At 41.5% G+C, this 21,666-nt stretch overlaps 1 protein-coding gene across 3 annotated transcripts; it reads left to right on the plus strand.

Moving 5' to 3' along the window:
- The first annotated feature begins 1,837 nt into the window (after window positions 1–1,837).
- LOC147881460 (linoleate 9S-lipoxygenase 6-like) lies at window positions 1,838–14,595 on the plus strand. 3 transcript variants are annotated; one of them, XM_087402146.1, is made up of 9 exons: window positions 1,838–2,282; window positions 2,395–2,672; window positions 2,867–3,107; window positions 3,313–3,594; window positions 3,830–3,915; window positions 4,016–4,123; window positions 4,359–4,663; window positions 13,333–13,596; window positions 13,713–14,595. In XM_087402146.1, exons 1-9 carry the CDS (start codon window positions 1,898–1,900, stop codon window positions 14,467–14,469), a joined length of 2,706 nt encoding a protein of 901 aa, XP_087258272.1. In that variant the 5' UTR covers window positions 1,838–1,897; the 3' UTR covers window positions 14,470–14,595. The 3 variants fall into 3 exon arrangements, with proteins under 3 accessions (XP_087258272.1, XP_087258273.1, XP_087258274.1); XM_087402148.1 differs by having other exon boundaries at window positions 2,145–2,282; window positions 2,384–2,672; XM_087402147.1 differs by lacking the exon at window positions 3,313–3,594.
- The last annotated feature ends 7,071 nt before the right edge of the window (window positions 14,596–21,666 follow it).

Raw genomic sequence — 21,666 nt, forward strand, 5'->3', positions numbered from 1 at the left:
CTAATGATTTAATTAGTCGAAGCTTTCGTTTTTAAAGTCCATTGATACATGTACTTGAGCATAATTTCATATATATAATTGACGACATTTGGCACCCATCTTCAATATAGGTGGTTTTTCATCCAGATCGTTCTGATCCAAGATGGTGGTACGTGATCCAAGTTGCACCACGAAGTAAGCAAATTTTTGAAGATCGAGATATGGATATGGAGATGCCACTACCAATGCCGAATCCAATTGATGAATCTAGCGAAGAAGATGTAGATCACCATATGAGCCAAGAGAAAGATGCGCATAATGACATCGCACGGGAGGAGGATGGAGATCACGTACCACACTTAAGCTTTATTGAAGAAGATGATCAAATACTTTTAGGTGAACGTATGATGCTAGAGTACGATGATGATATAAGAGATCAACTCGGTATAGAGTTGGAGATAGACTTGCTTGGTACCTTAGACTTGGAAACAGTTGATGTAAATGCTCTTATTTGATTTTTCTCATCTCAAACTTGGACATAAATATATGAGCTTCAAAGGCTTGATGTACATGCTCTCATTTTTTTATTCTCTATGAGCTTAAACATGTATGAAAATTTAAAAAAATTTATCATTGGAAAAAACTAACTTTTAAGGCCTATATAAAAAAAAAAACCTCTCTGTAAAAACGTCGCTATAATATTTTGTATCAGTGTCGCTATATAGCGACTTTTAGCAACAGTCGCTATATAGCGATGATTTACGAAACTCGCTTTTCATACCGATGATTAACGCTAAGCGGGCACTAAACGTCGGTATGTAAACGTCACAATAGGATCCGTGTGTAGTAGTGGGTGGAATCCTAGAAGCAGAGCTTTAGTGTATTGAAGTGGAAAGGTAGGGAGGGCTTAAGGTGTGATGCCAGTTTATGAAAAAATATCTGGTGGGGATTAGCCACTGTAGTGGATGGGAAACCGTTAGCGTTACTAGACTGTCAAAGGGTATGGCCTTGCACAAGAAAGGTGTGAGGGTGTTGGATTGATGTATGGGATCAGCAGCACTTGCATTTTGGAAGCAAGTTAATAGGCTGGTGAGATGGATGCAGGTTAATAATCCACTATGTCCGTTGTGTGGGGTAGCGCAAGAAAAAGTGATGCATTTTTTTTGGGAGTGTGAGCTAGTCAGCGAGTTGTGGAAGAGAGTAGCCTTTGCTGTAGGTGCTACTGGCTTATGGATGGGGCGTGTAATAGGGCCCAATTGGCGCTTGGCCCTGCTTGGGGATCCGGGGCATGCTCTCCTCTTGTTTTTGAGTTGCTAGCCTTATGTACAGGCTGCTCTTTTATTGGCGGTCTAGTCTGTTAGAAATCGTCTAATCTTTTGGGGCCCCGCTCCGTTAGGGACGAGGGTGCCATTGGTGATTAGTGAGATCAAGGAAAATTTCAGTAATATTGGAATGTTGGTTGACAGGAAAGATGAGCTGGTGGCGTAGTTGTTGCAAGGTGTAGGTTGTGGGCCTTGGGCGGCGAGTTGCCCCTAGAGGTGGCTTGTTTGCTTTTTTTTGTACTTGGTTTTTTTTAAAGGACTGACCATCCTTTAGTACAATTCGTATATATATACGGCACTTTAAAAAAGGTGAAAATGAAAATGTCGTGCATTGTACATAATTTGCAAGCTGTCTGCGAGTATTGGACGGACCACCTAATTAGATAATGTGATCCGGCCCTGTTGCCGTTACGTGTACAGATCATGTGTACGTACTCGAGCGCAAGGATCAATTCAGATCAGAAAATATGTTTCTCGTGATCATTTTGTAAACAGAATTGTCGAATGTTTATAACGATCATACAGGGTTTACTCTTCTGCTACCTTCCAAGGTTTCCTCGCAAAGAATTTCCATACTTTAGCGAATTGCCTTCACCATGCTGCCTCCACCCAGCCAGCTCACTTCCGTGGCTACCCCAGCTGCTGCTTACATTTCGCGTAATGCAACTAGCTCGAAGCGAATTGTTCCAGCCTCGGATCAGGCTTGCAAACTGGGCAGAAGCCAACCGTCCAGCTTCCGGCAGGCGAAAAAGACGGACACAGCACATCTCACTGTCCGTTGCTCGGCACAGAACAAGCAGTTGTCAATCCAAGAAAAGCTCGATCAATTTTTCGTTCGCTTCAAGAATAAGCAGCTTGATATCATAACTGCTACCGTGGATATTCTCAAGGAGGGCTTCTTCGATCTTACCTCTCATGCTCTCAGTGACGTACTGGGTCACAAAGTGAAGATGCAGCTTATCAGTCTGGATATAGATCCAGGCAAGTCTAACGTGATGCATTCGGTCCGCCTCTACTATCATTTGCTATAATATATTATCGTGTATCTACTCTGGATGCAACTCATTCATATTTTTGACTAGAGTGTGTCCAGAGACCAAAGAAGCAAAGCGGAGTTCCCAGTCAGACATGAAATTTTGGGGAGGCGTAGCTGATGAGGACGACAGTCTCCTCACCGTTCGATTTTCTGTGCCCAAAGATTTTGGCAACCCAGGAGCCATCCTGCTCGAGAGCGAGCATCCGAACGAGTTTTTCCTCAAGTCAATCAGCTTGGAGATGCCCGACACTACCAAAATCCATTTTCCGTGCCACTCGTGGGTTGTCGACAAGAAGTTCACCTTTGGACGGCCTAGAATATTTTTTGCTAATCAGGTTAGATGCCCGCCCCCTTTCTTTTTCATCACTCCAATATCAACTCCTCCCACTCTCTCACACACTAATATAATGGATTTTTGATTCATGATGAGTAGGGGGACACATTTGAGAGCCACTCTGAGCTTCTACTCTTCATCCTACCGCTGTTATTAACACCTATTCTGACGTTGGGCCTTTTTGTTTCCGTGCAGTTTTATTTGCCCAACGAAACGCCTCCGGCGCTTGCCAAGTTTCGGCTCGACGATCTTATCTCATTGAGGGGAGAGGGAAAAGGTAAGAGGCGATTGGGTGAACGAGTTTACGATTATGATGTGTACAATGATCTCGGGAACCCAGACAAAGATGAGAAGCTTGCAAGGCCTGTGTTGGGGGGCACGGCAGAACTTCCATATCCGCGTAGGTGCCGCACTGGAGGCGAAAGCATGAAGACAGGTAACTCAACAGTGCACAATCCGGTTTCCACACCAGACAGGCAAAGAATTGTTGTCCACCCTTCGAATCACTACCCCCTGCCCCCTACCCCGAATTGATTTGTGAACTTCAAGCACTCTGCTGTCATTGTCACTGGAAACTTCTTTTCGTAGCCTTTACCACGACTTACGTGAGTAGAACTTATTCTCCACTTTTTTCTATGAAGATCCCAAGTCCGAGAAACCCGCATCTGGTTTTGACGCAACTTATATACCACGAGACGAAAGATTCAGTCCTCTGAAGCTACGACTGTTCATGGCTGCTGGCCTGCGATGCTTTGGCCACGACGTTCTTCCAATCCTTCAGAATCTTGTAGACGAGGCCAGGTCTTTCAATGCGCTCGATGAGGTACACGACCTTTACGTAGGAGACCTTCGGTCGAAATCCCTCATACGAAACCCCCGAGATGGAACAGTAGTCGACTTTCCTCCACCGGGTGTAGTACAAGGTCGACCTGATTCACCTGAACACAACGCACCACCATTAATTTGCAGAGCTTCGTTGTTTAAAGTTCGTTGCAATTTTCCTTTTGTTCCAAGGTTTCTTGGGTCTTCTGCACAACGTTTTGTTTTGCTTTGAGAGCCGGCTATCCCACCTTATTTATTCGGTGCCACCTCTGGTCCTCTGCGCTACGATACTAGGTAACAATCCTTTATTTTATGTATTGGTCTCTGTGATGGCAGCGAATAGAGAAGGATGGAGATCGGACCGGGAATTTGGACGTCAGAGGCTTGCGGGTGCAAATCCCCTAGTCATCGAGCGACTCAAGGTAAAAGCGCAGGGTTGTGGACATTGGGGGGACACGTGTCTGCCCATTTTACGTCGCCTCAATTCATTACTCTGACTGAGAAGGTGGACGTGGTTCGTAGGAGTTTCCGCCGGTCAGCAAATTGGATCCTGAGATCTATGGGCCAGCCACTTCGTCCATAACGGCTAAACATCTCGAGAAATACCTGGAAGGGTTAACGGTGGAGGAGGTCTGAAGCTCTAAACTCCAACTTTCTCTTGCAAACATAGTAATATGAAGATCGCAACTCGAGCGAAAGCCATATTTAAAATGTGTAGCACATGAATTCGTCAAACTCGAGCGAAAGAAACTGAAAATGTGTCGTCCTGCTTAAGCACTATTGTGACTTGGATTTGATCGCAAGAATTTATGGTTATTCGTAGACCTCACTGCTTGACTGATTTGAAAACGCACTTTCTCTGCAGGCGCTCAAGCAGAAACGGCTTTACATACTTGACTACCATGATGCCGTCATGCCATACGTGAACAGGATCAACGAGCTGGACGGCAAAATGTATGCCTCTCGAGCCATTTTCTTTCTGACAAAAGAAGGTGTGCTTACGCCTACAACGATTGAGCTGAGCCTTCCTCCGAAGCTGAAAGGGGACAAAGGTGTAAAGCGTGTGTTTACGCCTTTTTCTGCGGGAATGCCAGAGGAGTGGCTGTGGCGCTTGGCCAAATCACATGTAGCTGTCGTAGACACAGGCTTCCATCAACTTATCAGTCATTGGTACGACTTCTCTAAACGAATTTCGTTTTCCTCTTTAACTATTTTTTGCCCAAAAAAAGTTACTGTAATATCAACCAGTAGCCTGACCTGTCTACCAAGAAGTATTAACTAGTAGTCTGATCCGTCTACCACTCGTAAGAGTATTAACGAGTAGCCTGATCCGTCTACCATGGGTAAGAGATTGAGTTAATAGCCTCATCCGTCTACCATGGGTAAGAGATGGGTCTCAAGGTGATAATTAATCGCTTTGCTGCTTCTACCAATTAACCTCAGCTCAAAGGGCTCAAATTATTTCGATTAGCCTCTCTCGCTATTAAGCTTCATTATGCTCAGTCTCTCCCTCTCTCCTCCTTTCTCCCTCTCCTCTCCCCTCTGCCTCCCCTTCCTCTCCCTTTCAGGAATTATATATCTATATATTATATAAATAATACTATATATATATATATATATATATATATATATATGTATATATAAAGACATACATATTAGATTATATTGTCTTCTCTCTCTCTCTCTCTCTCTCTCTATCCTCTCCTCTCTCACTTTTCTCTCTATATAATGTACAAATCATATAATATTATAATATATATAATCTAGAAATATATATATATATTTCTAGATTATATATATTAGAGTATAATATATCTAATATAATATAATATATATATGCTCCTCTCTCTGTCTCTCTCCCTCCTCCTTTTACTCACTCTCTCTTCTCCTATCTCTCGATCTTCTCTCTACTCGCTTCTCTCTCTCTTTCTCTCTCTCCCTTTCTCCCTCTCTCTCTCTCTCTCTCTCTCTCTCTCTCTCTCTCTCTCTCTCCCCATCTCTCTCTCTCTCTCTCTCTCTCTCTCTCTCTCTCTCTCTCTCTCCCCCCATATATACATACACATACATTTGCATATCCATGTGTGCATGCTCAAGTGCATGTATGCTCATGTACATGTGTATGCCTATATGTCTACACGCATGTGTGTTTGCCTATGTGTGCACATAGGTCATGTTGTGGACCTACACATTATACATGTGTGTTGATTCTTTGGGCATGTTTGAGTGTGTACATCTCTATTTACATGCACACATAGGACACACATTCACACATTCTTAGAGAATCAAACATACACGTGTGTACATCCACTTAACAATGTGAGTGCATAGTTTTGTATGTGCATGTGATATTAGTGTATATGTGTCTACTTGTGTGTTGTACTTGCACATATGAGCATGCACTTTCTTACATGTGTCAACTCTGTCACTTATTTATTTGTGACGTACATGTGTTAACTCTATGTTAGATTTACACATTTGTGACCTACACACTACTATGATATAATTGTGGATTATATACTTTCTCCCCATGTTCTTATGTTTATACCCTCTATCTTACTCCTTCGATGGAATAGGAGAAACTCACCCTTTTGAGTGTGTACACCTCTATCTACATGCACGCACATAGAGACACACAATCACACATGCCTAGAAAATCAAACATACAAGTGTAGACACTTTCTCACATGTGTATGTATATGTGTATCTCTTCATCATCAATGGCATCGTTGAACTATTCACTCCCCTAATTCTTCATTTGGAGAAGAAACAACAACTATGGGGCAATCACAGGCCCCATGTCCTCCCTTCACCATGGAGTCTAACCCACATATTGATTAATTCCTCTCTATATCTCCTCCTCCGCACCTCATCTTCATGATCAATGGCATCATTGGTAGTTCTATTCCCTCCCCCAATCCTCCTTTTCTCTCCATTTCTTAGCCTTCTTAGGCCTCGAAATTAACATGGGTATTTTATAAAGGAAAGGTTTAAATAGAAATGATCCATGGCACAATCTTTTCATAAAAGAAACCTAACTACTCCCTAAGGGTTCTTTCATTCGTAGCTAGAGACTACTTGCGATTGTCAGCTCCCAAAATGGATTGATGTTTCTTTGCCATCATCTGCTTCAAAATCTTTCCCTCCTCCTAGGTAAGCACAGTAATAGACTACTTGGAACCTTGGCATTAAGTAATAGCCTCCCCCAATTCTCCTATTTCCCTTGTCCAACCCTACCTTAGAAGACAAAGTATTGAGTGCTACATCTTGAAATGTGGCGATCAGCCAAGGCATGCATATAGTTGCTATGTTTGTTGCACATAGCTTTTGAAAATTAGGGAAATCGCTCTCATAATCTCCACAGTTATGCATTAGCAATATCTCTCTATAATATGATTTATTGTATATAATATATATATTATTTTTTATATTATAATATATGGCATCTTTATTATAAATTATATTAGACATTATATAATATCTAATATATAGTAAATTATATATTTATAATATACATTATATATAATATAGTATAATAGATCATATAAAATATATAGTAAATTATATATTTATAAATATTATATGTAATATAATATTATATTTCATCTACATATACATTACATAATATATATGTAATCTATATTACATATTAATATATATAACATATAATATATATTATGTATAATCTCTCTCTCTCTCTCTCTCTCTCTCTCTCTCTCTCTCTCTCTCTTTATAACTACTAGCCATCCCAAAATTCATATAAGGTACATTTTGTCCCTGAGTAGGAAAGTGTGCATTTTGTCAGTATCTTCATTTAGATAATTTAGATTTAGCTAGAATCCATTTCTATATCACACAACATCACATGAAATTAACATTCTCAAAGTTAATCGGCCCCTGTCAAACTCTTAATAATCTTCTTTTTCCTATGGACACATTATCATGCAAAGAGCAATAACTATTTAGCCTATGAATCAAATAGATTTTGCTATTTAAGGGCTAGAACACTTTAGCCAAGTTGCTCTTTTTGTAACATCTCCCATTTCAGCAAATTGGTAGCCATGTTGAAAGTCCAACTCTTTGCCAACTCTCCTCGAATCCTTGAAAACCATTTTTGTAAAACTAGCATCTTACAGCTTGACTTTGAGCTTTTCAATTATCTATATGATGGATAGTCAACATTACATGCTATCATTACAAATCTCCTTCTAATATGCTAAACTCATTCTGCGTACGACATGTTTTATATAGATTGCAATGGGTTAAAGGGTTAAAAGCCTACTAAATCATCAAGACCCATCGATCACTAGATGTTCCCAAGGATGAAGTTGATCTTGTTTAGGCCTTCTACCACTAGATGTTTCCAAGAAGGAAGGTGTCCCCCTTTAAGTAACTAAGCTCTCTCCAATCAAGGAGAGAACAAAATTGCTTCCAAGCTACCACAAACTCGATAACAAAATTTTAACCTTCATAACCAAGTGTGCCTTTGATGTATTTTAGCACCCACATCCCTGTCCTCCAATGGTTCTCCCGGGGCTTATTGCGAAACCTGCTTAGTACATCAATCGCAAAACTGATGTCCGGCCGTGTTGCACAAGTAAATCAAACTATCCATAAGTTTTCTGTACTTCGCTTCGTTCATCAGTGGTAATGAATCCTCATTTGAGAGCTTCACGTCAACCTCCATAGGGGTGCCAACTGTCTTGCACTAAGCCATGTCAAATGCTTTCAGTGTCTCTCCAGCATACTTTAACTATGAAATGAAGATCTGTTTTGGCTCTTGCCAAACTTCAATCCCCAAACAGAAGTGCATCAATCCGAGGTCTATCATTTCAAACTCTCTTCGTCGCAATTGCTTTGTCTACGAGATCTTCTCTTCATGGTTCCCTGTTATGACAAGGTCATTCACATAAAGGACCACGATCATACACCTATCTCCTTCTCTATAGATATACAAATTCGCATCAAATGGGTTCCTCCTGAACCCATTTTATAGAAAGTAGGCATCCATTCACTAGCACCACGCTCGAGAAAACCTATTTCAGTCCGTAAAGTGCCTTCTTTAGTTTATAGACTTTACCTTATGAATTGGGGATCACAAAACCTGGTGGTTGTTCCACGTATACCTCCTCCTTAAGATTGCCATTCAGGAAGGCAGATTTTACATCCATCTGAAACATGGGTCAACTTTCCTATTTTGCTAAAGCCAAAACACTGCGAATTGTGGTTAGTCAAGTTATGGGAGCAAAGGTATCCTAATAATCAAAACCATGTGCCTGTGCAAATCCTTTTACCATGAGTCGAGCCTTGTACTTATTCAACATGCTGTTGGACTTATACTTGGTCTTGTCCATCCACTTAGTGTCGATTACCTTGCGTTTTGGTGGTCTATTCACAAGGTCCCAAGTGTTGTTCTTTATTAAGGAGCACTCCGATTGCATAGCCTCCATACACTTATGATCACCCTGTGCCTCTTCAAGATACTTGGGTTCTTCAGCATGGATCACCTCTGTCATCAAAGTGTAGTTGACCAAGTGTTCTTGCGTTCTTTGCTTCTCTAATCTCTTGGATTAGTGGTGTTTGGATGGTTCCTCCTTAGTGGTTGGAGGTTCTCTGTCGTCTAAAAGTTGCTTTACCCACTTCGTGAATGGTTATTGTCATTGTAGTTCTACACTTCTTCCTCTTCTTTACCTTGAATCCTTCCAAGCACCATTGGGGGAGTTTGGTCTACTATTGGTTGTTGTACTGGATGCATATCTTGGTCTTGGTTGTCTCGAAAGGAAGCATCCTCCTTCAATCGATGCGGCTGTTTTGAGAAGATCACATCACGACTTACTATTACCTTCTTGGTAACAGAATTATAGAGACAGTAACTCTTTGCCTCTTCACTATAGCCCAAGAAAATACATTTTCGACTCTTTGGTTCTCATTTGATCCTGTTGGCATCAGGGACATGCACAAAACAATCACATCCAAAAACTTTGAAATGTGCAGCTGAAGGTTTTTTACCAAAAAAGGCCTGTAGTGAAGTCATTCCATTCACAGCTTTCGTGTAGCTACAATTCAGAATGTAGACTGTCGTATTACATGCTTCAGTCCAGAAAGTCTTTGGCAAATCTTCTCCTTTCATCATACTGTTGTTCATTTCACAGATGACGCGCATCTTGCGCTCTGCTACTTCATTTTGCTGTGATGTATGTGGTGGGGATTTTAGCCTAAGAAAATACATTTTCGGCTCTTTGGTTCTCATTTGATCATGTTGGCATCAGGGACATGCACAAAACAATCACATCCAAAAACTTTGAAATGTGCAGCTGAAGGTTTTTTACCAGAAAAGGCCTGTAGTGAAGTCATCCCATTCACAGCTTTCGTGTAGCTACAATTCAGAATGTAGATTGTCGTATTACATGCTTCAGTTCAGAAAGTCTTTGGCAAATCTTTCCCTTTCATCATACTGTTATCCATTTCACAAATGACGCGCATCTTGCGCTCTGCTACTTCATTTTGCTGTGATGTATGTGGTGGGGATTTTTGCCTCTTGATCCCGTGACTTTTACAGTAACTTTCAAATTCACTTGATGTAAACTCACCTCCTCTATCTAATCTCAACTTCTTCACCTTCCTTCCTATTTCTTTTGTTTCTTTCTCGACCATTGCATGCCATTCTTTGAACTTACTAAAAGCCTCATCTTTAGTCTTCCAGAAGTATATCCATATCGTTCTATTGTAGTCGTCGATAAGCATCATGAAGTAGTAGGAACCACCCAAAGCTTTCGTCTACATCTTTTCGCAGAGGTTTGTGTGAACGACCTCTAGAGGAGCCTTTGTCCTGCTGGCCTCTTTAAGAAAAGGTTGTCGATGTTGCTTGTCTATCATGCAAGCTTTACATACATTGGACAGATATGAAAATTCTGGTAGGTCTGCAATCATTCCAGTTTTATGTATCTCCTTTAAAGAACCAAGGTTTAGATGACCAAACCTCTCATGCCACAGCTTAGTGTTGCTCACATCAGCTCGAGTACTAAAAGCTGAGAGTTTGTAGATGTTGTGCCATGTATCTTTACCAACGATCTTTCCTTAAAGATCCAAAATCTGTGCGCCATTCTTATCGAATTGAACTTTGAGGTCCCGATCCGTGATCGTAGAAATGGACAACAAGTTCCGCTTGATATCTAGCACATAAAGAACATCAAACAATTGTTTTATAACTCCATCTGACTTGAGAGCAATCGTATCTTTTCCTTTTGCTAGACATTTTGCATCATTGTCGATTGCTACCAGGATGTCATTTCCTACTAGCTGTAGAGAGGTATACCAATCCTTCCGACTGGTCATGTGATGCGATGCACCACTGTCAATAATCCAAGGTTCATCCGCAGGTACATGAACTGCCTCCATGCAAATCTCCTCGATTGCTACAAATAGCTCTATTGGTACTGTCTGTGTGCTGTTGCTAGACTCTTTCTTTACTCCGTTCTTCTCATCTGTAATCTTCTTCCGGTACTCATTTTGCTTGTGCCCTGCCTTGTCGCAATAAAAGCACTTGATCTTCTTCTTTCTCTTTTTATCATCAGAAGAAGATGGGTTGCCAGAGTCCTTATCCTCTCCAGTTCTCATCTTTTGATGCATCTCCTCCTCCAAAAGCATTGCGTTGAAATCCTCAAAGTTGAGGGGCGGATTTTTGTTTTATATATTCAGCGTCGTAACAAAACTGTCGTACTTTAGTGGGAGAATCCATATGCACCTTCGTGCTAGATTCTCGTTGGTGATGGTGATGCCAACTAGTCATCTGATCATGTAGATTCTTTACCATGGTGATGAACTTTTCTGTCATTTCAGACTCAAGCAATTTCTCGTTCATGAGTTGAGTCTTCAGATTCTGAATCTGCATCTGATTCGTGGTCTCGTACTGATTTTTCAAGACCGTCCATGCCTCCTCTGCTGTGGTGACATATTAAATTAACGCCATGATAGAATCACTTACACTGCAAACAATAGAACACAGTGCATCTGCATTTCTTCTTATCCACGCAAGAATCTCATCCGCAGTTGGTACTATCTGTTGTGTTACATTGGTCGGATCAGCCTTGGAACCAACTTCAGGTTCACCCTAGTAGCAGTATCCCAAAGCTTGTATGCCCTTAGGATGGTCTTCATGTTGAACTTCCAAAGTGGATAGTTAGAGCCGTCCAACTTTTCGCTTTCACTGAACGGTGGGATGCACAGTCTTGTGGGCTGGGCCATCCCTCACAATTTGCTCGCAAACAGAAACACACTACTAAATCTTCTTGCTAGAGTCCAAGCTCTGATACCATGTAAGAAAACAATACAACGTCTGTACCTAACAGATAACAGGATCTCGTATGCAAGAGAGAAAAGTAGATAGTATGGAGAATCAAAATTTTGATTACTGTAAAACTAATACAATAGATGGCGCTGCCTCCTAGCTGTGCGCTCCTGTGAGAGAAGCTTCGATGGCGATCTAGAAACAGTAGAGAACGAAGGCTGGATAAGGAATCAGGATTATTATAGCCAGTGATGAAATGGGCTTCACGGGCTTGCTCTTATATAGACACCACTCGTAGTCGGTTAGACCCAATTGGATGATCGACCGAGTCTGTCCAAAACATGCCTCCTAGCTGTGCGCTCCTGTGAGAGAAGCTTCGATGGTGATCTAGAAATAGTAGAGGACGAAGGCTCGATGCTAAGGAATCACGGTTACTGTAGCCAGTGATGAAATGGGCTTCATGGGCTTGCTCTTATATAGCCACCACTCGTAGTCGGTTAGACCCAATTGGATGATCGACCCAGTCTGTCCAAAACAGCTGACTGGGGATCGGTTTTGAAATAGGCCACTGACCACACAATAGAACCGGTGTGCAAAATAGACTCATTCGGGATCATCTGGGGCTCACAGCCATCTGAGATTATCCGGGGCTCCAAACAGCAGTCCCCATAATCCGAGAGTGGACTGTCCCAAGAAATGCTCCATCTACCCTCAGTGCGATCAGTCGTGGGATGCCTTCCTACACTTGCATGTAGCCTAGTTGGCAGTGTGTCAACTCCGTCCAACCATCAGGCCACACATGGTCCCCATCTGGTATCCAAACTAGGACCTACCGGATAACCGAGCTACTCAAATGCCTTCTCCTCATATGGGGGGCTTACAAGTAGAGTTAGTTGGTTGTCGCGTAGTTTACACGAGAGTGGAGCATTGATATCTAACATAGATGTCCTTCCACTTTCCTAATCTTAGTCGGATGCTTCTATGAACTGTTAAATTGTAACTTCACACTAAGGGACTAAGGAGTCTAGAGTCTACATACCCATTTTGAGAGAGGCATAGGCTAGCCTTGGCTCTCCATGTAGCTGAGGTCATAGGCCCTGATTACACCCCCGTTAATGAGAACTTTAGTAGTAGCCTAGAGGATACACTATTAGGAAGCCCTAGATATGATGTGCATTAAGAGGTACTTGAAAACTCCTTTATCTATAAATTTGGCATGGATCAAAAGGCTCCTTTTCTATACTATTTTTTCCAAAAATAAAGTAGAAAACCTCATATTTAAATACATTTATGTAAATTTACCTTGAAAAAAAAATACATTGAAAAAATCCCTCCAATTCAGTACACTTACATATTTCTAGGTGAGCCCAAGGAAAAGTAGCAAGTACTTTATTGCCTACTTTCATGTTCAATGTTCTTTTGAAGGGTTGGATCTCTCTCTCTCTCTCTCTCTCTCTCTCTCTCTTCCCAAATGCAAGAAATTATTTCTTTTTTAATGCCAATGCTTTCATGAGGCTTTGTGCATGGCTTTTGATAGCTCTACTCAATATAATAGGTTGAGAACCCATGCCTGTGTGGAGCCTTTCATCATCGCTACATCTCGACAGCTAAGTACCTTGCATCCACTCCATGTGTTGCTGGCTCCCCATTTCAAGGACACAATGAACATCAACGCCATGGCAAGAACAGCTCTTATAAATGCTAATGGAATCATAGAGAGCTCATTCTCTCCGGGAAAATACTCTTTGGAAATATCGTCGGCTATGTACAAGAATTGGCGTTTCGATGAGCAAGCTTTGCCAAAAGACCTTTTGAAAAGGTAAACCTTGCGTGGTTATCTAAGAATGGGTCACGAGCGGCTATTTTTGGATATTGTACTATTTTCTTATGGTTGCATCAGGTTAGTGTGAATGATTTTGGATTGATCTATTGTAGGGGGATGGCGGAGGAAGATCCGTTGGCAAAGCATGGGCTGAGGTTAAACATTGAGGATTATCCATTTGCAGCTGATGGATTGGACCTGTGGGCAGCAATAAAGCAATGGGTGACGGAATACCTAGCAATCTACTATAAGAATGACGAGGCCATACAACAAGATATTGAGCTACAGAGCTGGTGGATGGAGATCAAGAACGTGGGGCACGGTGACCATGCGGGGGCACAGTGGTGGGCAAGCATGACAAGTATGGAGGAATTGGTAGAGGCGGTGACGACGATCATCTGGGTAACATCAGGCCACCATGCAGCGGTGAACTTTGGGCAGTATGCATACGCAGGGTTCATGCCCAACTGCCCGACAATTGCACGGCGACTGATCCCAGAGGAGGGCGCGGAAGAGTACCAGAGAATGCTAGAAGATCCAGAAAAATACTATCTGGAGACGGTATCAACAGAAGGGCAGACGACATTGATCATGGCAGTGGTAGAGATACTGGCACAACACATTAGTGACGAGGAGTATTTGGGTGAGAGAGAAGATCCAGAGTGGACAGCGGATCCACAGGCATTGGAGGCGTTGGCCAACTTCCGTCGAAACCTGGCTTTGGTGGAGATAGCGGTGGAGGAGCGCAATGCCGCCTGCCATAGCCTCCATCACCGCGCTGGCCCTGTGCAGCTTCCCTACACACTACTTTTTCCCTCCTCCTCCGAAGGGCTCACCTTTCGTGGGGTACCCAATAGCATCTCCATCTAACACGTTCCATCGACCCTCAAGGCACGCACAACAATCGCGCTACTTCTCAGCTAGTAGACTTTTTGAAATGAACGCCACCTTGTTCAGTTTAAGACTTTTTGAAATGAACAGTCACCTTTTTCAAAACATTACGTTGATTGTTTCCACACAGCCATTTGGAAGCTTTCGTGTGTATTAATGCCTTTCAAAATACATTGTTGCCATCCCATGATCGTTTCATGATCTACCACGCTCCTTGTTAGAGTCTATAATTAAACCTTAACCTCTAGTGTTCAAATTTTCTACTTTTGATTATTGATGATTGATGGTCTTGGTCTTAAAAAGCAGCAGGCTCCTCCTACATCTTGTCATGCCGTGCCCTTCAATGCCCTTGATTGCATCCTTGTCAAGCCATATATTGCTTCTCAAACTTTATATGAGGTTTGAAGGATTGAAAGAACAAATCAACTTTTGATTTCAATCAATATTTGATTTCACAAAGTTCACCAAAATATCAATGATATGGCTTAATACAAAAATCATTTGCTATTTAAAGAAACTTAGACATTGCTCAAAGGTGAGATATTCAAATTTGTATATTGAAGTCAACTTTTTTCCTTAAGGAATACGGGACCAAAGAATGCTTGAGAGGTAAGTATATGAGCCTTATCATTCTTGTCCTTGCTAGCATGCAGGATCTCAAGATAATGAGACTTGCAAACTATCTTGGAGTGTTGCCTCTTGGGTCTTGCTCATCCGATGTTGCCCCTGTAGTATAATGTATGCTTTCCTCTTATGGTTCCTAAGTGTCCTCCCAAACTCCATCTTCAAGCACCATATGTAGATAGAAAACAAAGCCATACACGTATTCGGTTAAATGGCATTTTTTATTTCACAAGATATGCCATTTCCATTCTCTTTTTATTTGGTGGCTCCCTAATTACATGTCTTTTCAATTCTATGCTTGGACTATTGCGGACTAGATATTACTAAGGCCATTTGGTATAGAATAAACTCAAGAAGGCTGCAAGTGTATTGTTCCCAGTTCTAATACAAAGAACTATCCTTCCCTTGCATGCATTGTCAAATAGCAAGATAGCTCACATAGCATCAATACCATGAAATGATTAACAATGTATACTTGAGCATTTTGACACTATTTTAGAAATAAACTTGAAAGAACACACAAAGGTATAAATGACACATGCTATACAAAGGAAATAACAAATCAAATAAGAAGCAATTATAAAACAAGTACATCAACTTGAAAAAGCACATAGAAGTATAGATGACAAATGGTCTAGAAACGGAATAATAGATTAAATAAGAAAGGAATGACAAAAACATTTTATTTCTATATCCTTGGCTTAAGACTAGGTCGAGCTTAATAGGGTTGACCTTATGATTCTTTATAATCATCCTTGCAAGATTAGATAAATGAATCATAGCATTCCTTCCTATTTTCAAAACCTTAATTGGTCCCTATCATAAACACTAAAACTTGTTGAGGAAAATTTTATGGAAACAAGTCCTCCCAGAGCCAAACTGGATCTTCCCCTCTTGACTATAAAATATTTTCATGATTCTTGAGATCATGGAATTTTGGATCATCAAACGTGACCAAATAGTCAAGTGTTCATTACAATCGGGATGGCTTGGTCCTTAATTCTTACTAGGGTGGCTTGGTCCTTAATTTTTGAATAATTCTACTATAAGGATTCACTTCATTGATCACTTTTGATTCTTTTTTTTATTGAATCATCATCAATCAATATCTCTTTGTGTTAAGAAAGACCAGTGCATAAATTTATCTATCCCAATTTTGTAAAATCTATAAAATTTTAAGCAATTTATTTATATTTTAGTTTCAAAAATTACTAAAAATTAGCCCAAGTTTTGTGATTTGTTGAGAAAAATGTTTTGTGTGAACACTCTTCCCATCTTTGTCTTACACTTGGGGGGGCCACCTCAAAAAAATTTAGTGTGCCATGTGCATTCAAAAGGAGGGGTATTTTAATCCCACTTTTGGAAAAATTTTAACAGGATTACAATAACAAGAGGGGTTTTTCAATTCAATTTTAGAAAAAATCATGTTAGTTCATAAGTAAAAAGTGGTGGTTTTATTGAGCGAAAAGACTTAGTTGAGGTGCACATGATACCTAGGATTTCTTAGTAGTGCACCCCTCAAGGTCTTACATAGTGTTTTAATGTCACTTAGCTCAAGTGAATCACATAAAAAATCAAAGTAGAAGTTCCATGAATTTTATGTTTTAAGGGTCTGCAATGCTAAGAAATAAGGTAGATATTTGTCATATTTGATATTGCAAAGATCTAAACTCATTTGAATTATATGTAAGGGATAAGTCACACATGTCCCTACACATGGGCTAGGAAATGGTGTTCAGGTAGGAGTATTTAACACATAGCTAGACATTGCACCAACTTGTACTGATCCCTTAAACTTTTACTTTTTTTTGTTGTCCACCCCTATGGGTATCTGACCAAAACAAAAGGGTAGACATGAGTTTCATGCAAATTTTCTTGCCACCAACGTTTGATACCCCTTCAACCTCCTCTTGTTTGAACATGTGTAAAACTGCCTAAATGGTTGCCAATCATATATGACATTTTATAGTTGAAGTCATTTAGAAGAGGCTATGATTATCTTTGAAATGTTTGTTTATCACTATTAGAACTTCTACCAATAGATTTCAATGACTCTTAATAAAATATGCTTTCATGCACTTTTAGACATATTCTTGGTATATAATTACAATGTCTCTTTTTTCCCCACCTTTGTATCTATTGATGATATATTTTATTTTATAACTAGAAATAAATACAATTCCACTTTTAAACTTTTTTTAAAAATAAAACAAAATAACTAAATCTAATAAAAAGGAGGGTCAGCCCTACAAAAAGAAAAAGACCCACAATGTAGAAGAGGAACAAAAATTGGCCACTATAGAAGGGCTAGCCACCCGAGCCTACGCTGAGTAGCAAAACACCCTCTTACCCATCCATAAGATGGGAGCTTATATCTCTAACTGCTTTACCAATAACTAGATCCTGGTTGAACATCATCCTGGTTGAACACTAGGCAACTAAAGTCAAATCTTGGAGGGGGTCACTATGTATAAACCCTCTATATCACATGCATTCAAGGCCTATTTTTAAATTCCCTTATCTCTAATTTTTTCATTAATAGAATGTAACACGAGTTTGGACTTGCCATGTGGCTATAAATACTATAGTTGCCAATACTATTGCCCTAATATAAGGCCATGTGGCTGCTAGAGTTGATGGCAACTTGCAAGGGTCATCTAATAGCGCAATGCACCATCTAGGGCCAAGTACAAATCTATGCATTAGGCCCAAATTCTGCACCAACAAGGACAAGTCGGGTTTACCACTTTTTTCTAAGCTTATCCTTGACTGGCAGCCAAAGATTCATGGCCTTCCATAGCAAAAACTTAGCTTTGCCAAATGGGAAACCCTTTTAAATTTCCTTAAACCTCTTGCTCCACCATGCCTAATTGTGCCTGAGATTCCATTGGAATTAAGCTCATGACTGTGACCCCTCAAATTCATTAGGGTCTTATAGATGCACTCTGCTATGAGTTTTTGAATTGGGGTTTTACCTAGGGACCAACAATTAGCCATCCAATCTCGTGCCATGACCGTGTTGGGCAGCCAGGTGTCAAGGACTCTGTCAATTATGGCTTGGAAAAGGTCTTTCTCTCCCTCCGTCATGGTGAAATTTCTTTGCACTTCCTCCATAGGGACCCAATCTGCCTTTCGTAAATCCTAGGCATCCACCCAGGCCCTGAATCCTTTTTGGTATAGAGTCTTAGCTCTACATTAGTGATAAAGTGCAAATGGTTCCTTGGATCTTTCTAAAGCCTTGCTCCACTAGATTGAGTCAAAGATACTAGCATTACCCCTCAGCCTGGTCCTTCCTTTCCATGAAAACTGCTCGATGCATACCTTCCAAGCCATCACCAAGCATCCTATCCAACAATCTTGATAGGCTATTTTGAGATAAGTATTTTGTACCATGATAACCCCAGCCAATAACCTGCTTGTTTGCTTTTGGACTACTCCATGAAGGATTTGGAGATTGCCGTCCATGGGCCATGTCCCTCAAGCAATCGTGGGATCCATTATCCAATCCCCCACTAAGGACATTTTGGGAATCCTATAGTCTAGCAGACCGAGCCCACCTTGATGCTTTAGGTTCTTCAATGGGTCCTAGGGTATGTAGTGCATTATTCTTCTTCCAATCTTCAGCCTACAAAAATCCTTGGAATAAGCTTTCCACTTCCAACCATTGGGTTTTGGTGAAATGCCAATCTTGAAACAAACCATCCTTATCTTGGTTGCTAATGTTAGTCCTGCAATCAAGGCTCAGCATTCACTCATGTTACTTGGTATAGAAAAAACTAAAGTAGGCTCCAAGTGTAATGTTTCCACTTCTAATACAAAGAACTATCCCTGTTGAGAGTTCATGCTCAACATCATGTGATCATGTGTGCATAGCACCATCACGTGATCATATGTGCATAGCACTAACCTTATAGAGTGCTATAAAGGAAAGGGTTAGATCCCCTAACCCTAACCCTAAAAGGGTTTGTATATATTCTATTTTTTCAACTCATTCTAGTGTACAGTTAGTCATTTGTGGTGTGCTCTCTAGATGTGTCCTCTCTCCTCATCTCCACTCTTCTCCTCTCCCCTCTTCATATTTTGTCATGGTATCAGAGCTTCCTTGTCTTCCGCTAAGACATTGAGATTCTTGAGAGTGTGAGAGAGATTGTGAGATTGAGAGTTCTCTTGAGTGATTGTGAGATTCTTCCATTCACTTCCATTGAGAGAAAATTTCTGTTCATTTTGGAAGAAATTCTGTCCACTTCCGTTCATTGAGTGTCCATTCCTTTGAAAGATTTCATTTCTTGAGAAAGAGAGTATTCCTTGTTTTTTGAGAGAGAGTGATTTCATTGAGAGAGATTCATCCATTGAGAGCTTTTTGAGAGAAGAGAGGAGCCTGTCCTACTTTGAGAGGGCGAGATGTTCTCTAATGAGAATTCTACTCAGAGCCTAGAAGTCCTTTGACACTTAAGATCCTTCTACAAGCTGAAGCTTCAACAAGCAAGAGATCCTTAGCGTAGCTCATCGAACAATAGCACCTTCATTGACATGCACTTTGGGGATTACACTACTGCAACGCCTTTCATGGGCTCCATAGCTCTCACAGCCAAGCCGGCTGACTAGCTCCAACCGCCAAGCAATGACCCTCCACACCGGCTCTCAATCGACCTTGCATCTCCCACAAGCGGCTCCTATGCTCCTAGCTCCTGGCTTCTCAAAGCCGCCTCCAACGAACGCCTCCAAACGACCACAGCCCCGCGCACAGCCCCGCACACAGCCCCATGACCAAAGGCTCCGTCAGCAGCTCCCTCAATGTGCCATCTCCAACGACTTAGCAGCCTGCACGCCCGGCTTCCTCCATCAAAGAGCGGTCTCCAGCACTGCAACCTCCAGGCGGTAAGCAACGCAATAGTCTTCATATCAGCTCCTCTACGATCTAGCACCAGCGAATCTACAAGAGCTCCAAGCCCACCGACGGATGGGCCTCAACGCTCTAGCTGTCGTGTGCTCCATTGAGCACTAACGCCTTTGCAGACTCCAATGCTCCATCAGCAAATTCTGCTGACTCCAGTGCAGCTAGCATCACCGGAGCGCAACAGTGCATCCAATCCAAATGATGCCCTCGACCAAAGCTCTAGCTGCACCACAACAAAGCGGCATTAATCGGACGGAAGAGAGCATCGAAATCTGCATCATCGTTGAAATATTTCCTAGATTCCGGTGACCTACAGCTAGACACGTGGCATAGGCCTTATCCTCAGGGTCACCACACAGCAGGTTTGGTCATCAAAATGCCACATCACCTTATCTGGTTAAGTTAACCCAGGTACCGTAACCCTGGTTATCAAGCAGATAGGGTTCGTCAGTGTCTTGACACATGTCTTGACACGTGGCAAATAGGATGATACCAGGTGAAGTCAATTTGACCCTGGGTTAGTAAGCTTAGTCAGCCGTTGCCACATCACCATTGCCACATCATCAGCCTATCCACACTGCCACATCAACATTGACACGTCAGTAATCCACATCATCAGACCACGTCATCATCGATTGCCATGTCATCATCGACTGCCATGTCATCATCGACTGCCACATCATCATCGACTACCACATCACCTGCTATGTCATCAGTGACACATCATCAGCCATGTCACCTGTGCCACGTCAGCATTGCCATGTCACCTTGCTGACATCATCTGTGCCACCTCAGTAGTCCAGTCAGCACTGACCCTCTGCAGGCACAGTCCCTTGCCAGGCACACTGTGCACACTCCTGCCACCTCAGCACAGAGCTTCACTGGTACACCTCTTGCTAAGCACAGCGCCACATCATCACTGCATGTGACTCACAGTGACACATCATCATTGAGCACCATTTGCACTCCTTTTGCCCCTCCACCTAGATCAAGTCATATCTCTTAATCCAAGAAGAATTTGAGGGTGCTCCAAAAAGGAAAGTCGCTCATTTTTTCGTGCTCTACGCGCTCATCACATCACGTGCATATTTCAGTGCAAGTTACACTCACATTTGTGCCTCGCCGACAAAACCACTTCCTTCACATACATTTGCCTCTACATCGACGCATCTGACCCAGCACTTAAAAAGAACAAAAGAAAAGGAATTATTTGCTGCTCTTTCATCGATCGACGATTGGTTTAGATCTAGATCAAAGTGGACTAGATCGCCATAGAGGGGACGCTTTGAATTTCCCCAAGTTGCCAATCTAAGCCATGCCCAAAATTCCCGACTAGTACCTACTCGGAGTCAGTCCATATGCTCACATCCGATTTCACATCATTACATTACCTGAAACCCTACGTTCATCAGTTCAGTGAGCAGACTTCAGAGTTCAAAGGCATTGCAGATTGATTCAGTGGGTAGATATCATTTGATTTCACACACACATGCCACCATTGTAAAGCCTATTCGGCTATCTCACGGCATTGTGCACATCATTTTTAGCCTTGTAAAGCCTCTTGGCTATTCCCGGCATCATTGCCACAAGCCTTGTAACATAGATCAGATTTTATATACTGTAGTTCTATCTTCACCGACGGTACAAAGATTTCA

The sequence above is a fragment of the Dipteris shenzhenensis genome, chromosome 31, assembly GCF_047967505.1.
Source record: "Dipteris shenzhenensis isolate YYH24624 ecotype China chromosome 31, Dip_SZ_1.0, whole genome shotgun sequence".
Classification (NCBI taxonomy): domain Eukaryota; kingdom Viridiplantae; phylum Streptophyta; class Polypodiopsida; order Gleicheniales; family Dipteridaceae; genus Dipteris; species Dipteris shenzhenensis.

What these genes read in the sequence shown, in the direction of transcription:
- LOC147881460 (XM_087402146.1), top strand. Translation starts at nt 1,898, where the DNA reads ATGCTGCCTCCACCCAGCCAGCTCACTTCCGTGGCTACCCCAGCTGCT. An exon ending in CAGTCTGGATATAGATCCAG is followed by an intron (nt 2,283 to 2,394) that starts GCAAGTCTAACG and finishes GAGTGTGTCCAG; the next exon opens with AGACCAAAGAAGCAAAGCGG. An exon ending in CATCAACTTATCAGTCATTG is followed by an intron (nt 4,664 to 13,332) that starts GTACGACTTCTC and finishes TCAATATAATAG; the next exon opens with GTTGAGAACCCATGCCTGTG.